Source organism: Crocuta crocuta, unplaced genomic scaffold, assembly GCF_008692635.1.
Source record: "Crocuta crocuta isolate KB4526 unplaced genomic scaffold, BGI_CrCroc_1.0 scaffold147, whole genome shotgun sequence".
Classification (NCBI taxonomy): Eukaryota; Metazoa; Chordata; class Mammalia; order Carnivora; family Hyaenidae; genus Crocuta; species Crocuta crocuta.
Window position 1 is genome coordinate 5,321,105 of NW_027532594.1, and position 17,128 is coordinate 5,338,232.

General features: G+C 41.6%; 1 protein-coding gene across 1 annotated transcript in view; it reads left to right on the top strand.

The window, feature by feature from the left end:
* The window catches only part of LOC144244680 (uncharacterized), an 84,203-nt gene that overhangs the window by 18,044 nt on the left and 49,031 nt on the right, over positions 1–17,128 (top strand). The window contains exons 8-10 of the mRNA XM_077780041.1: positions 4,414–4,526; positions 4,913–5,048; positions 5,537–5,740. Of these exons, the coding sequence (XP_077636167.1) occupies positions 4,414–4,526; positions 4,913–5,048; positions 5,537–5,740 (453 nt within the window). The remainder of the gene's footprint in view (positions 1–4,413; positions 4,527–4,912; positions 5,049–5,536; positions 5,741–17,128) is intronic.

A 17,128-nucleotide genomic window follows, 5' to 3' on the forward strand; every position in this document is an offset into this window, starting at 1 on the left:
ACTTGTGATTCTAAATAAATAAATAAATAAATAAATAAATAAATAAATAAATAAATAAAAATAAACTTTAAAAAATTGTTTAAATGATCTGTCATACTCTGTGAATATCTTTGTGCAATCTGCTCTTTTTTGCCCAACAATATGTCTTAGAGATCTGTCTCTTGCTCTTTTTAATGGCTGCACTATATTTCTATTATATACTAGAGATCACACAGACACCTCCCTGTGGATACGGGCTACCATTTTTTATTTCATTAGAAACCATTCCTGCTGAACTTTCTTGTCCATGCCTCCTTCTGCACATCTTTAGACTGGATATTTAGAAGTGGATTTCCTGGGTCACAGAATGTGCACATGCAAAATTTTCTGTAAAGGAGTATATCATTTTTCTTCCAACCAGCAACTTATGAGAGAACCTGCTTTTCCACATCCATTTTAACAATGAATATGTTTGTCTGAACATCTATAATATTTGTGGTGTTTCTATCACAGTTTGAACTGGCCTTTTATTTACCATCAGCATGGAAGACTGATACACAATTCTATTTTCAGGTTTACTTAAAGATCTGGGTTTGGGAGATAAAGAAAAAAAATACCAAATCTTCTTATAATTATTAATTGAAGATAATTATAACTAGAAAGAGATAATTTAGGTCCAATGGACTGCATTTTTTAAATATCCTTTTGAAAAAACTTAAAAATAATTTAACTGTAGTCCTAACCAGGAGTAGGAGTAGACTAAGTAGCCCTGTGTGGGTCTTCCCAAACCTCCCAAACTCTTGTATTATATCAAGTTACTTGTATCCAGTGCTATTCCCCAAGAAAATACCTGTTTACTCAAATGGTTATTTATGTACAGACATTAAATACTACTATTGACCATCATGTTACTTTTTTTTATTTATATGTAGGTTAGTTAGCATATAGTGCAATAATGATTTGCGGAATAGAATCCAGTGATTCATCCCCTACATATAACACCCAGTGCTCATCCCAGCAAGGGTCCTCCTTAATGCCCCTTACCCATTTAGCCCATCCCCACCCACCTCCCCTTCAGCAACCCTCAGTTTGTTCTCTATATTTAAGAGTCTCTTAGACCATCACATTTCTAAAGATACGGTTTAAACTGGTCACTGTTCTTTAACTTTATGGAGTGCTGAAGTGGCAGAAAACACGAGATCCTTTGCCCCTTCTTTTGCGTCTTCTCACTGGCCACACCAAGGAGAGGAGAAGGGGACAGCTGTTTTCCCCTGTCTGTGTCACTGCTCCCCTACATTCCCAGAGATATAATGAGTACGCGGTGTGCCCTCACAAAAGTGCTATTGTATACAGTAGCTCCAGTGTGCAAGAAGTTTAGGGAAACACAAAACACTTCTTTTCTGGTTTACCTCAACAATTCAATAAAACATTTTAAAAACAAACATTTTCTGTTGACAATAATTACATGTACTCATCATAAAAATTTTGGGAAATATAGAAAAGTTCACGGAATAAAATAAAAATCAGCCACTATTTTACCACCCAAATATAACAATAGTATTGTTAACATTTGGTATACATATATCCCTCTAGTCTTTTTATTCTGTAGATATACACAAAGAAGTTGTAGGCACAATTAGGAGGTGGGAAATACATAATAGACGTATTGTCCCTCTAATTATTACCCCTTCCACTCCCACTCCACTCCCCCTGCCAATTTCCCAGAAGAAAATGAGATTTGCAATCAGTGGAAGTCTTAGAACTGTCCAAACACACGAACTCAGCCATGCTGGCAAAGACCCAGCCACCAGGGAGAGTAAATGTCAAAGGATTTACCTACCTAGGAAGAGAGTACAAACACAGGTGGTATTGCCATTCTGGTTTCTGGTCAGTCCTGCTGCTTACCTGCTCTGTGTCCAGCCTTCTTAGGGAAATACACTCATGCACCTTTGGTATTTCCTAAGCAGTTTACCTCTGTTGCCTGTGGTTGTTCTCTTTTTCTGGTGGGTGCTGGGCTTTCTCCCTTTACTCACCCTACCCTGTTGTGCCCTCATCCTTTCTTCTTGGCAGTCTGCTGGTCCTTTGTGGCTTGCTCAGTCATTCCTTCAAAGTGTCTTTCGCTGTAACTTGATGTCACTTTCTGTTCCTTCCTGTGTAATTCTGGGTAATTTTAGAAGCAGCTGAAAAAGTCACCATCCCATCAGAGAAAGACTGTGGTTCCGAGCCTGCCCTCTGGAGCTATGCCCGGCAATGCAGAACTCAACGCAAGAGTGCATTGGGCTGGGAGGCAAAGCTCTCTGGTAGAGCCCCTCGGACCCCAAATTCTGGGCCAAATAGAAACTGTCAAAATTCAACTTCCTCGTAGAGTACACGCTTTCCCACAGATTTTCTTAAAATAACAGAGATTCTCTTAATTTGGGGGAAATGACCTTGTGTTTTTGTATTAAGGAACAGGGGGACACCATGTCACTTCGTAGGGCCTTTTCCATTCCTAGGGTTGTGGGATGTTTACACAGAAATACACCGATGTGCATACTTGCCCAAAGCAGGCAGGAGCTAACTACCCATAGGCAGATACTTAATGATACTCGATTAGACCATTTTCTTTCTCACCAATTCTTCCTAATATCCCTGCTCCAAATTTTCTTCTCCACTGCCTGTCATAAAGACCATTGTGTATCCTTAGAGTCTTGCATACTGTATTAGTTAAAATTATATTTGGCTGTTGGTCACACAAAGTAAGAGAAGATTAAAGGAGATGGGAATTTCTTTCTCTTTCCCTTATATTAACATCCAGGGGTAGGAAGTACAGAGACAGTGTGATAACTGCTCCATGGAGTCCTCAGGGACCCATGCTCCTCTGTCCTGGAGTTCCAACAAATGTGGCCTCCACATTCAAGATCAACCACTAGTGTGAGATGGAGCTCCAGCTGTCACATTCATATGTAAGCAGCAGGATGGACACTCTGGGTGACGAGGCTGCCACTTGAGGGAAATTCCCAGAAGCTGCCACATGACATTTTCACTCTCATCCCATTGGCCAGAGCTTAGTCACATAGCTACACCTTGCTGCAAAAGAGGCTCGGAAGCATCATCTCCATCTAGGTGGCCATGTGCCAAGATAAATATTTAATTACCATAGGAAGAGAAGAAAGCGGATATTGGGGAACAACCAGCAGTCTCTGTCATACGGACTTACTGGAATTCCAAGAACTATTAGAATGTAAATAACCCAAAGAGTGGGGTTCCAACCTAACTCAATGCCACACTGTGTGTTTGTGGGAATCGGCACCACTACAATAAAGCATATTTTATGAGAATGGGGTTTATGCCCAGGGGCAGGCAGAGAGGACAGCTAAGAAAGGGGCTGCCAAGAGGACCAATGGCATGATCATTCATCGATATCACCTTCTTCACAGTTTTTCCTAGGGCCCTGTGTGTGTGACCTCACCCTGCTCGACATCTGGAAAAATGCCCATAGGAAATAAGTATAAACCACGAATTCTGTGATAGATCCTTCAGGGCTAAGTGACTACTGCAGTCCATGGCCAGCATGTAATCGAGCACCTATCAAGTGCTAGTCACCAAGAGTTAATTCTCACAGCAGCTTATTTTGTATCATTATGCCATTTTACAAATGTGAAAACAGGATCAAGACTTTAAATAACTAAATCATATAGGTCAAAAGAAAAAAGAGATGTTTAATCCACTGATCTCTCTCAGCCTGGAACAAGAGGCGTTCACGGTTTCAAGCATCTACCAATGTGTGTATCGACTTTTCATAAGTGAATCGTGTAAAAGGTGCATGTGGGATGGCAGTTTTTAAAAGTTGTGAAGAGTTTTGTAAAACAGAGACTAAATAATAATAAAAACAGTGCCTTCAAATTTATTTTGGAAATCCAGATTTTCATATGTCACATTGCAAGGGACCAAGATGCTTTTCTGTTTGCTCATCTAAATATGCCTTGGCAATGAGAAAGAATGAAATCTGGCCATGTGTAGCAACATGGATGGACCTTGAGGGTGTTATGCTGAGCGAAATAAGTCAGGCAGANAAAATTACTTGCAAACTTTAAAAATAAATAAAATAAGGGGCGCCTGGGTGGCTTAGTCGGTTAAGCGTCCGACTTTCACTTGGGTCATGATCTCGCGGTTCGTGGGTTCGAGCCCCGCGTCGGGCTCTGTGCTGACTGCCAGCTCGGAGCCTGAAGCCTGTTTCAGTCTGTGACTCCCTCTCTCTCTCTGACCCTCCCCTGCTCGCGCTGTCTCTCTCTCTCCCCCCTAGAAATAAAGCATTAAAAAAAAAAATTAAAAATAAAATAAAATAAATATTCCTTGGATCATGGGATTTAATTTTGTGGTGAAGCAGCTGTGATTTTTGTTAATAGTGTTGCAAATGTTTATGTCATTCAACTGATGCTACTTTTTTGACAGAATGAAAATATGAAGGAGGATGACCTTTCGATGGAACAAAATGAAAATGACCCAGCACAAATAAGTCTCTGCCAACATGCTGATAAGCCTGTCAAGCAGAAAAAAGAGAAAGGGTAAAATTAAATCGTTTTACTAAGGACTGAAGGAAATGGATTAAACACTGTGGGGAAAATTGAGTCACTGATTAATAGGTAGGTTACATGTTAACTCGAAAATATTTGAAGCTGAAATAAAAGCAAGGCTGTTAAAGCAGGTCAGACAACTAAATTAATGTTTCACCCTAGGTAGGACTGGGTTTTTAACAAGAGCGATTGCTAAGAGAAATTTCTTTCTATATTTATACATACAGAGTAATTATTTTTCTTCTAGTTCCTTTTTAAAGAGTAGCTACTGTGAAACTCCCTTAAGTTAAATAAAATGACTTCAGTTTGGTGTAGATGAATTTTCCGAACTACTTTGAGGTGGAAAGCATTAATTCTGTTTTTCCTTCCTGCTAAAGATACAGCTATGCAATGGCCCTGCAACTGCTCGGCTTAGACGATGAGACTGGGCCCAGTGATAGGGGTCCTATCCTGACGAGGGGGACCTACCTGTCCTTTCTGTATCTGCGCCACCTACGAATCAGGGAGCTGCAGGTACGTGGATGGCCTGGCACACTGGCTTCAGGTATCCCAATGTTGGGATGTCTCCCAAGGCGGCTTTCTTGCTCTTCCCAGGAGCAATGCATTTTTTAAAATGTTTTTTTATTTACTTCTGAGAGAGAGAGAGAGACAGCGTGAGCAAGGGAGGGTCAGAGAGAGAGGGAGACAGAATCTGAAGCAGGCTCCAGGCTCTGAGCAAGCTGTCAGCACAGAGCCCGACGCGGGGCTCGAACCCACGAACCGCGAGATCATGACCTGAGCTGAAGTCGGACGCCCAACCGACTGAGCCACCCAGGTGTCCTAGGAGCAATGCATTTTTACACTTTGTTCTTTGTCTGGATTTTTCCGCAAAAGCAGGCCATTCTGGGAGCGGTGAATTTCTCTCTCAGCAGTAGGGATGACCTGCCAACCCCATTTAGTTTCACTCTGTTGTGTGGGGCTAGCAAAGGGCAGGGGCCTGACCTGGTGTTTCTTTGTTTCAGCGCGTCTGTTTAGGAATTCTGAACTATTTCAGATCCATCGAGCGAACATTGACAATCAACACTTCAGGCCTTACCATGGTTGCAGGGAGCCTGGTCCCCACCATAGAGGACAGTTCCTGGGTCAACAAGACAAAAGGAGGCTTGGGCATCTTGCAAGGCCTAGGAGCTCACCACTATGTCCATGGGACATCTGCTGAGCACAGGGTGAGGTCAAGATTCTGAGATTTTTTTCCCTCCCTTGATTATCCTGTCTCCTAAGCTCCTTTCTTCTTACATTGCACCTGGAATCAGTTAACATGATGGAGTAACAGGTGGGGGGGTTCTTAGGGATACGTTGTTTTTTTTTAATTTAATGTTTATTAATTAAAATAAAAGTTAATGTTTTTTATGTTCTTAAGTTTTTTAAGTTTTAATATAATTTATTATCAAATTGGCTAACATACAGTGTGTACAGTGTGCTCTTGGTTTTGGGGGTAGATTACCATGGTTCATCACTTACGTACAACACCCAGTGCTTATCCCAACAAGTGCCCTCCTCCATGCCCATCACCCATTTTCCCCTCTCCCCCACTCCCCCATCAACCTTCAGTTTGTTGTCTGTAAAATTTAATGTTTTTTAATGTTTCTTTATTTTGAGAGAGAGAGACAGAGTGAGAGTGGGAGAGGGGCAGAGAGAGGGGGAGACACAGAATCTGAAGCAGGCTCCAGGCTCTGAGCTGTCAGCACAGAGCCTGAAGCAGGGTTCAAACCCATGAACCATGAAATGATGATCTGAGTGGAGGTCAGATGCTTAACCAACTGAGCCACCCAGGTGCCCCAGGGAGACAGCTTTTTAGAAAAATACTCCCTTGAGAGTGGGCAGAGAGCACTAAAAGCAGCCCTGAAGGCCACCTGAGGAAGGAAGGCATTTCAGCTGCTGGTTTGTTGACTGTATAGTGAGCAGAGCATGAGGAGACCTTTCTGTTATTCTAGCCTAAGAACCACATGTCTTTACAGAGATGCTCTCTTAAGACCCTCTTGACATTGTCAGAGGTACCCTTCTGCCTCTTTCCTGTTTTCCAAGCCCCAAGTGAAAATATAGATTAGAAAGCAAAGGTAGAAATAAATTTGAAAGAGCTGAACGATTAAATATCGTTTATCCCTGTAAAAGCGTGTTTGCCCTTTGGTGCTTTTAATATCTCTTGAGTATATTTTTCTATAGTGCACAAAATTCATATCAACCCCCTTTCTTTAGGAATAAAGTTAAAAGTGCCTACAGTTTCTTGGAATATGGTAGACACTCTTCCAGTATTTATATCTCAGTCTCTAGAAAGTTTATTCCTGAAGGTAGGATTTAAAAGGAACTTAATCTTCTTAAAAATAGCTTGACAAATGTGAAAAAATCTATTCATCTACCAAACAAGTTGAATTTTAAGCTCATATGACCCCTGACTTAATGCTTGTCATGTTTGTAAGGCTGAGGAATCTTATTATCAGCTGTCTTCCATAGGCAGTCTAGAGTAGCACTGTCCAATAGAAATACAACACAAGCCACGTATATAGTTTATAATATTCACATTTTAAAAGTATAAAGAGGGGCGCCTTGGTGGCTCAGTCAGTTAAGCTACTGACTCTAGATTTCAGCTCAGGTCATGATCTCATAGTTCCTAAATTCAAGGCCCTCATTGGACGCCACACTGACAGTGTGGAGCCTACTTGGGATTCTCTCTCTCTCTCTCTCTCTCTCTCTCTCTCTCTCTCTCTCTCTCCTCCTCTCTTTTTGCCCCTCCTGTGCACTCTCTCTTTCTCTCTCTCAAAATAAATAAATAAATAAACTGGGGACTCCTGGGTGGCTCAGTCAGTTAAGCATCCAACTCTTGGTTTTGGCTCAGGTCATGATCTCATGCTTCATGAGTTTGAGCCCTGAATCAGGCTCTGTGCTGACAGTGCAGAACCTGCTTGAGATTCTCTCTCCTTCTCTCTGCCCCTCCCCCCTCCCAAAATAAATAAATCCACTTTTTTTTTAACGTTTTATTTATTTCTGAGAGACAGTGAGAGGAGGGGAGGGTCAGAGAGAGAGGGAGACACAGAATCTGAAACAGGCTCCAGGCTCTAAACTAGCCGTCAGCACAGAGCCCGATGTGGGGCTTGAACCCACGAACTGTGAGGTCATGACCTGAGCTGAAGTCGGATGCTTAACCGACTGAGCCACCCAGGTGCCCCATAAATACACTTTAAATAAATAAATAAACTTTAAAAAATAATAAATGCATACATATGAAATTAACTTTAATCATATAATCTATTTAACCCAATATATCCAACATATTATCATTTTAACATATAATCGATATAAAGAAATAATTGATGAGATATCATACATTTTTTTTTTATATTTTTAATATAGTTTATTGTCAAGTTGGTTTCCGTATAACACCCAGTGCTCATCCCAACAAGTGCCCTTCCCCATGCCAACAGCCCCCTTCCCCTCCCCCCCANTGATACCATACATTTTTTTAAATGTTTATTTATTTTTGAAAGAGAGACACACACACAATGCAAGCAGGGGAGAGGAAAAGAGAGGGAGACACAGAATCTGAAGCAGGCTCCAGATTCCAAGCTGTCAGCACAGATCCTGACATGGAGCTCAAACTCATGAACCACAAGATCATGACCTGAGCCGAAGTTGGATGCTTAACCAACGGAGCCATCCAGGCACCCCTAATGTACATTTTTTAGACTAAGTCTTCAAAATGTTGTGTTTACCTTATATATACAGCACATCTCCACTCAGACAAATCACATTTCAAGTGCTCAATAGCCACATGTGGTTAGAGGCTACTGTATTGCACAGTAGAACAGCTGTAGATATTGAAAAACATTTTATTTTCCCCTCCAGTCACCTAGGGTCCAGGCTTCACTCGGTATATAGGAAACTTTTCTTTTTGGTCTCCTTCACTAACAGGTATCATCCCCCATCCCCTCCTCATATACATTTTTACCCCTCTGCCCCTCTCACTTCATCCTAGCTCATAATTAGTCAAGTCCAGTAAGTATGTCCCTCAGTGGAGCTAGAGGGCAGGGTAAGATGCTTCTGAAACAAACACACCTATAAAGCAAATACATCTCTCTCTTGCTAATATTGAGCCAACCTCATACTACAGATGTGCTGTTATTTGCTAATAGATTTAAAAAATTTTTTTTCTTACCACTGAGTTCTCTTCCAGTTTGTTTCTTCTGGGATGGGGCTTGGGGGTAGACGTGAAGGAAGGGAGGAGAAACAAATCCTATCCTGCCCCATCAATGGTAGAAGGAGCTTCTCAAGGGTGTACAGTATTATTATTCTCTGCTCTCATAAATGACAGCAATAACAGCTCCCTTAGAAGCTGCCAGAAGCTGTTGCTATAGTGTGAGAAACTCCAGGAGGTGACCTTCTTTCAGAGACTTTAATAGGACCTTGTGGTTTAGCTCTCTGTGTGTGGCCTCGTCAACATTTAAACTAGAATGTCCAAGCCTAACTTTGTGATTCTTTCCCCTGTAGGGGATGGGAGGTACAGATGCTAATTTGTTGGGGGTGATCTCATAAGGCCCAGGGCCAAGACTGGGACCAAGATCATTGGACTTACCAGCCAGGGGAGCTGACACTGGAGAAGCCCCTGAGATGGAGATCTCTGCCCTGGATGGAGGAAAATCTTGGGCTAGTATTTATAAGTGGTCACTCTATGACAATACCAGAAAAGGAAAGCACCTACCACCCATCATGGGCACTTTATGCATTTACTTTAAGCATGTGGCAGAGTAGAAGGAGCCCTCAAATGAGACATAACAGGCTTTTCCTACATGTCTGACCTTGAGCAAGTCTCTTTTGACATGGAGGCCTGACGTCCCATGGCATGTTCAGGATCTGCCTGGACCTGGGAGGCTAGCAGCAGAGGCTGTTAGGAGTAAGTAGAGGGAGATGAGACTGCAGAAAAAAATCAAGCCAGACCATTAAAGGCGAGGCACTCTGTGGGATAGGGATTAATTCCAAGGTTGGTGGTGAGTAGAGAATTTTAAATAAGACAATGGCCCTCTTCATTGCTTTGTAAGTTTCTTCCAATCATTGCCCAAATGTAATCATGTTCATTTCCTTGTCTGAAATCCTTCATGAGTATCCTGTTTCTCCTGAGATAAAGTTCAGGCTCCTAGATGTAGTTTTCAGGCTGGGCACAACCTGGCCCTGCCAACCTCTTGGGCCTCATGTCCCCCCACTGTCTCCATACTTCCATTCTCATGAATCTGGGCCTGGCCCTCTTTTCAACGGGTAGAGTTGTTCATGCCTCTGAGCCTTGTACATATTGGCCCTTCTGTCCTTTACTTTCTCTTTTCCTGATAAGTACCTACCCTATCCAAGAGTCCATTCAAATAACACCTCTCTGGAAGCCTTCCTTGTATCTCCGTGCAAAGCTGCACGGTTCTCCCCATGACTTGTCTAACTCCATTATAGCACTCAGCTCATTCATTCCTTCATTCACTTGCTCATTCATTCCACAAATGTTCTGATCAGTAAATTTACTAGGCACTGATGATACAGCAGTAACCAAAACTGGCACAAATCCCTGTCACCATGGAACTCTTTAGTGGAAAGAGAAAGGCATTAAACAAATAAGTGACATATATAAAATATCAGATGATTTGGCACCAAAGCTTTCTCAGACTTCCTAGTGCCTTGCAGTTGGGGCCTAGTGATGAGCTTTGGCCAGTGGGCTGTGAGTAGAAATGATGTCACTTCCAGACCAAAGCTTTTTGGTTTTTATTTTAATGTTTTTTTTTAAATTTATTTCTAAGAGAGAGAGAGAGACCGCGTGAGCAGGGAAGGGTCAGAGAGAGAGGGAGATACAGAATCCGAAGCAGGCTTGAGGCTCTGAGCTAGCCATCAGCAGAGAGCGCAACACAGGGCTCGAACCCACGAACCGTGAGATCATAACCTGCACCGAAGTCGGATGCTTAACTGACTGACCCACCCAGATGCCCCTAGACCAAAGTGTTTAAGAACTGGTCCTTGACTTTTGAGCTCTCTTCACTTGCTGCAGCCAGTGGAAGGTGCATGTTGAGCTACAAAATAGAAACATCCTAGATCGCTGGGTCACTGTTGGAAGATGGCTGCCTAGCAAGCAACATGTCCTGCAGTGGGCTCTGCATGAGTGAAAAATTAATTTTGACTGTAGGTCACTGAACTTTGGAGTTATAACAGAATAACCTAGCCTTTGTATACTAATAAAGATGGTGATAGGCACTGTGGAGAAAAATTAAAAAGGAAAGGGTGATAGAGGTGGAGGCTGGTGATAGGATGTTTCAGTTGTAAGTAGGGTGGTCAGGGAAGGCCATACTAAGAAGGTACTATCTGAGTAAAGACCTGAAGGAAATCAGGAAGCAAATCACACTACTGACTGGAAGAAGAGTGACAGGCAGGGGAAAGCCAATGCAAAAGTCCTGAGGCAGAACCGAGTATAGCATTGTCGTAGGAACAATAAGGAGTTCAGCGCACTTCAAATGAATGAGGGGGAAATTGGCAGAAATTATGGTAGGAAGATTGGAGGGGTGGGGAATAGGTTGTGTAGGGCCTTATGGACCATTGCAAGGACTCTGACTTTGAGTGAGAAGGGGAGCCACTAGAGAGTTTCGAGTAGAACAGTGGTGTTATTTGATTTACAGTTTAACATCCATGCTGCTGTACTGGGAATGGACTGAAGATACTGTAGGGCTAAAGAAGACTAGTTAGGAGATTATTGCATTAATCAAACTAGAGCCAATGTGTCTGAGAAGACAGCATGGTGAGAAATGGTCAGATTCTGGACGTATTTTGAAAGTACAGCCAGTATGAGTTCCAAGAAGATAGGATGTGGGATGTGGAAAGAGAGAAATCAAGATCAATTCCAAAATTTTGGCCTCAGAATCTGGAAGTTTGGAGATGCCATCATCTGAGATATGATTAGAATAGGTTTGTTGGGAAGATCAGGATCTCAGCTTAGGATATAGAAGTTTTGAGATGCTTATTAGTTGTTTAGGTGGCAAAAGGAAACAGAGAGTTGGACATATATTTCATATAGTATACTTCTAATAAACATTTATTGGGCAGAAGAAAGTCTCTGTTCGTTAACAAAATGGTTGTGACATCACAAAAGGACAATGTACCTAAAATTGCAAAGTGTACCATGCTGTTCAAATGAAGAACAATTTGCTACAATAATATTATACTTATCAAGGGAAACAGAGAATAGATTTTCAAGTTTTCTTTTAAAAATATTTGATGGATTGTAGCCAATGGATTGAGTCATGCATCTAACAATTTTTGGTGAAATTCTTATACTGGGCCATTATTATCTGCAATCAATGTAAAGATTATCTAGAAAAAAGTAAGCTGGTCAGAGAAATATTGTCTAATTGCCAAAAGGCCTAAAACTCATATTAACGAGTGATGGCAAAAACCAGTGGAATGAAGAGAATGAATGATGGGCCACCAATTCTACTATATTTACTATATATTCAAATAGTTATCTTGGCATCAGTGAATTTGCAGTCTTAGAAACATATGAATCTTTCCAAAGATCAGATTATTTCTTACCCAAACAGATAGTTATTGCCTTCCCCTTCCTGCCACTCCTCTAAGCATAATATTGAAGGACCAACTGTCTAGACCACAGAAACTTTAGAAGGGGGAGCCTTCCACATAGTTGTGGAAGAAATTAGAAAGGAAATATGATAATGGCTGAGACATAACCCTGCATGAAGTAATTTGTCTGTCTAGTCTTCAAAATTCATCTCCTATGGACAAAGCACATATTTCAGAGACAGAAACTGAGGGAAGAAAAGAGAAGGAATATGTATGTCTATGTAGAGGGACTGAACAATGAGGCACTGCTGAAGAGAATTGGGGTGGGGGGAAGGCCATTTAAATAGACGGCGGTAGTACAGTCAGCATCTTGACACTGCCATGCTTTCCATCAGCTTCAGAAAGTCAGTCTCGAAGCTGTTTCTTTAGTCGTATAAAATTCCCCTGCACCAGAATATTGGGAAAGGTTTTCTCTGATAAAGTAGAGAAAGGGTTCCACACTAAGTTGTCCTTTTTCTCCTCAGAGGAAAGCCCAGTTTGCATAACAGGTGATAGGAGCTAAAATGCCAACAATAGAAGCCAACATACTAGCTTATAAATCTAAGCAAACTGTGTAATTTTTACATGTGATGTAAAATTTTACATGTGATGTCATTTTCTCAGAGTGTTTTGTTTTTCATTGGTGCTTATAATTTTGTAAAAAACAATACTTTCAGTTTGAGAACTCCTAGTCAAAGGAGTCTCCTAATTATTAAAAAGTTGTATGCCTAGGTGTGCGCCTGTGTGGCTCAGTTGGTTAAGCATCTGACTTCAGCTCGGGTCATGATCTCACAGTTTGTGAGTTCGAGCCCTGTGGTGGGCTCTGCACTGACAGCGTGAGCCCGCTTTGAATTCCCCGTCCCCGGCCCTTTCTCTGCCTCTCCCCAACTTGCTCTCTTTCTCTCTCAAAAATAAAATAAAGTTTTTTAAAAAGTTGTATGCCTAAAGAATAGCAAAAAGGAGAAATTAGAACCCTTGTGAAATGTTGTTGGGAATGTAAGTGGTGCAGCCACCATTTACAGAGGAACAGCATAGTTCTTCAAAAACTTAAAGATAGAATTACCATATGGTCCAGCAATTCGACTTCTGGTCCAGCACTGAAAGCAGGGATTCAAAGAGATATTTGCACACCTATGTTCATAAAGGCATTATTCACAAAGGGCAAAAGGTGGAAGCAATTTGAGTGTTCAATGGCCTAGGTTTGTGGGAGAAGACCACATGATATGATAATTAGGCTCCAGGCTCTGACAGATGGTAAATAGGATATATACATAAAATGGAAAACTACTCAATCTTGAAAAGGAAGGAAAACCTGACACATGCTGCAACATGGATAAAACTTGAGAACGTTATGCTAAGTGGAATAAGCCAGTCACAAAAGGATGTATGATCACTGTATGATTCCATTTATATGAGGTATCTAGAGTAGTCACATTCACTGAGACAGTACAGAGAATGGTGGAGGCTAGGAGATGGGGGAGGGGAATAAGGGTTATTGTTCAATGGGTACAGAATTCCAGTTTTGCAAGGTGAAAAGAGTTCTAGAGATGGATGGTGGTGATGGCTGCACAACAATGTGACTATAATTAATGCCACTAAACTGTATACTTAAAAATGGCTAAGATGGTAAATATTATGTTATATAATATTTCATACATATATATATATATATATATATATATATATATATGAAAAANCAAGGACTCATTTTAGACTTTTTCCCCTAACAGTCCTCCTCCAAAGAAATGTTAATACTGGAGATATGCCACATATCTGTATAGTATGTATATATGTGCTTTACCTGGTAAAAAAGTAAGATTTTTTTGTCCTCCAAGAACTACTTTTTTAAAAAAAATGTTATTTATTTTTGAGAGAGCACAAGCGGGGTAGGGCCTGAGAGAGGGAGACAGAGGATCCCAAGCGGCTCTGCACTGACAGGCTGACAGCAGCAAACCCAATATGGGGCTCGAAATCACAAACCATGAGATCATGACCTGGGCCAAAGTCAGATGCTCAACCAAATGAGCCACTCAGTGCCCCTCCAAGAACTACGTTCTACCCTGGACATTATCATCCTTATTGAGAATGCATATATCAGGCTGTAATGACATGAGATGAGACTCTGTGAGAGCACCATACAGGATTTCTGACTGGTATATGTTAGAAGTACAAGTAGGCATGATAAAATCATAGACTAAAAGAAATCTATGAGCAAAACTATAAAGAACCATCTCTTCATCCATTCTTTTACTCATTTTCTAACTTTTTATGTGTTAGACCCTCTACTAAACACTGAGGATACAATAATGAACAAAAATATACATGTTCCTTACCCTCATAGTACTTATAATTCAGTGAGTGAAACAAATATTAATCAATACTCACACAAATAAATGTAAAACAGTAACCTCAGTAAGTGCCTCAAAAGAGATACTTGATGTTATAGGGAGGCCAGCAGGAGTTCCCTGTGAAAGTGATGGTAGAGCTGAGGTTGGAAGGTGAAAAGGCTTTAACTAGACAAAGGAGGAAGAAGATCTTCCAATGTAGGGGAGGTAGATTGTGCAAAGGACCTGTGGCCAGAGGGAGCAGGACTCACAAGAAACCAAAAGACATGAATGACTGAGACACTGTGATCCAGGTGGAAAGTAATGCAAAATGAAACTAGCCCAAAGTTTCTCGAACTTGGCACTATTTACATTTTGGGTTTAAATTTTTTTGTTGTGGGAGGCTGTCCTGACCATCACAAGATATTTAGCATCATTCCTGGCCTTTACCCCCTAGATGCCAGTAGCACTTACCTGCAAGTTGTGACAACCAAAAATGTCTCCAGACATGGCCAAATGTCCTCTGGGGAGCAAAATCACATTTGGTTCAGAATGACTGGAGAGAGATAAGCAGGGGCCAGAGTGTATAGTCCCTGTTAAGGAGTTTTGCTTTATTCTGTAAGTGATGGGATTCTTTCCAGGGATATTAAAGTGATGGAAAGAAGACAATCAAAGCTACATTTCTTTTTCTTTAATAATTTTTTTAATGTTTATTTCTTTTTGAGAGAGAGAGAGAGACAGAGCATGATTTGGGGAGAGGCAGAGAGAGAGAGGGAGACACAGAATCTGAAACAGGCTCCAGGCTCTGAGCTGTCAGCACAGAACCTGGTGCAGAACTCAAACTCATGAGCCATGAGATCATGACCTGAGCTGAAGTTGGAAGCCCAACAGTCTGAGCCACCCAAGGTGCCCCTAAAAACTGCACTTCTAAAAGATCTTCGGTCAGCATTGAGTAAAATGAAGGAAAGGAGAGCTCAGGCTAGTAGCAATGTTGATAGACCAATTAAGAGGATAAACCAGTTTAGAAGCTCCTAGACTAGTCCTGGGGAATGCTAATTACAGCTTAGACTCAGATGATGGGTGGTGGAGATGCAGAGAAGTGATGGATTGGAGAGATAGGAAGTCAAATCACCAGGAGTTGGCGACAGACTAAACATGTAGGGTGAGGCAGAAGGAGATGGCAGGAATGATTCATGCTAGAGGAAGTGACTGGGTGATGGTGCTGTTGACTAAAACGGGCAAGTTGGAGATGGGCTAGGTTTGTGGGAGAAGACCACATGATATGATCATGTTAAATTTAAGGGGCCTTTGAGATGCCCAGGAACAGATGCCAAATAGGTCATTGGATAGGTGGATCTGGAGTTCTAGGAGGTCTGATTACAGATATCAGGGAGCCAATGGTCTAAAGAAGGTAATCTCGGTGGTAAAAGTGTATGGCCTCCTAAAGAAGGAATATAGGAGAAAACAATGAGGTCCTAAGACTGGGGCTTAAGTATGGCTCCTATTTAACGACCTGATACAGAAAAATACACCTCAGGCATAAGCAAAGGGATGGCTGGAAAGTTGGTGAGACTAAAGAGAATGTGGAGTCTCAGAGGGCCAGGGAAGTGAGTGAGTCAGGAAGTAGGGAGCGCACAATGTTTCCAGCAGTGCTATTGACAATAGTCAAGATATGAAAAGAGCCCACATGTCCATCAACAGAGGAAAGGATAAAGAAGATGTGGTACACACACACACACACACACACACACACACACACACACACACACAATGGAGTATTACTTGGCCATCAAAAAGAATGAAGTCTTGCCATTTTCAACAACGCAGATGGAACTAGAGGGCATTATGCTAAGTAAAATTAGTCAGAGAAAGACAAATATGACTTCACTCGTGTGAAATTTAAGATACAAAACAGATGAACATAAGGGAATGGAAGCAAAAATAAGATAAAAACAGGGAAGGGGACAAAACATAAGAGACTCTTAAATATATAGAGAACAAACTGAGGGTTGCTGGAGGGGTTGTGGGTAGGGGGATGGGCTAAATGGGTGATGGGCATGAAGGAGGACTTGTTGGGATGAGCACTGGGTGTTATATGTAGGGGATGTATCACTGGACTCTACTCCTGAAATCATTATTGCACTATATGCTAACTAACTGGGATGTAAATTAAAATAATAACAATAATAATAATAATAAAAGAAGCAGGAGTGTAAAACTGTGTCACATGCTCCTGAGAGGTTACATAAGATGGCTGAAGAAAGTCTGCTGGATATGGAGAAAAGGTCACTGTTGGTCTTAGTGAAAGTGGTTTGGTTTGATGGAGATGGGAGCCAGTTGGGGTTGGGTGAGGAGTAGGAGTTGAAGAAATAGAGACAGTAAATATAGATCACATCTTGGGAGGTTGTATTGTAAGGAGGGAAGACGAAAGGAGGTGGGGAAGGGCAAGAGGATCTTTTAAAATGAGAGAGATGTGAGGGGCACATGAGTGGCTCCGTTGGTTATCTGAGTTCAGCTCAGGTCATGATCTCACAGTTCATGGGTTTGAGACCCACGTCAGGCTCGCTCCTGTCAGCACAAAGCCTGCTTCGGGTCCTCTGTCCCCTTCTTTCNGGCTAAATGGGTGATGGGCATGAAGGAGGACTTGTTGGGATGAGC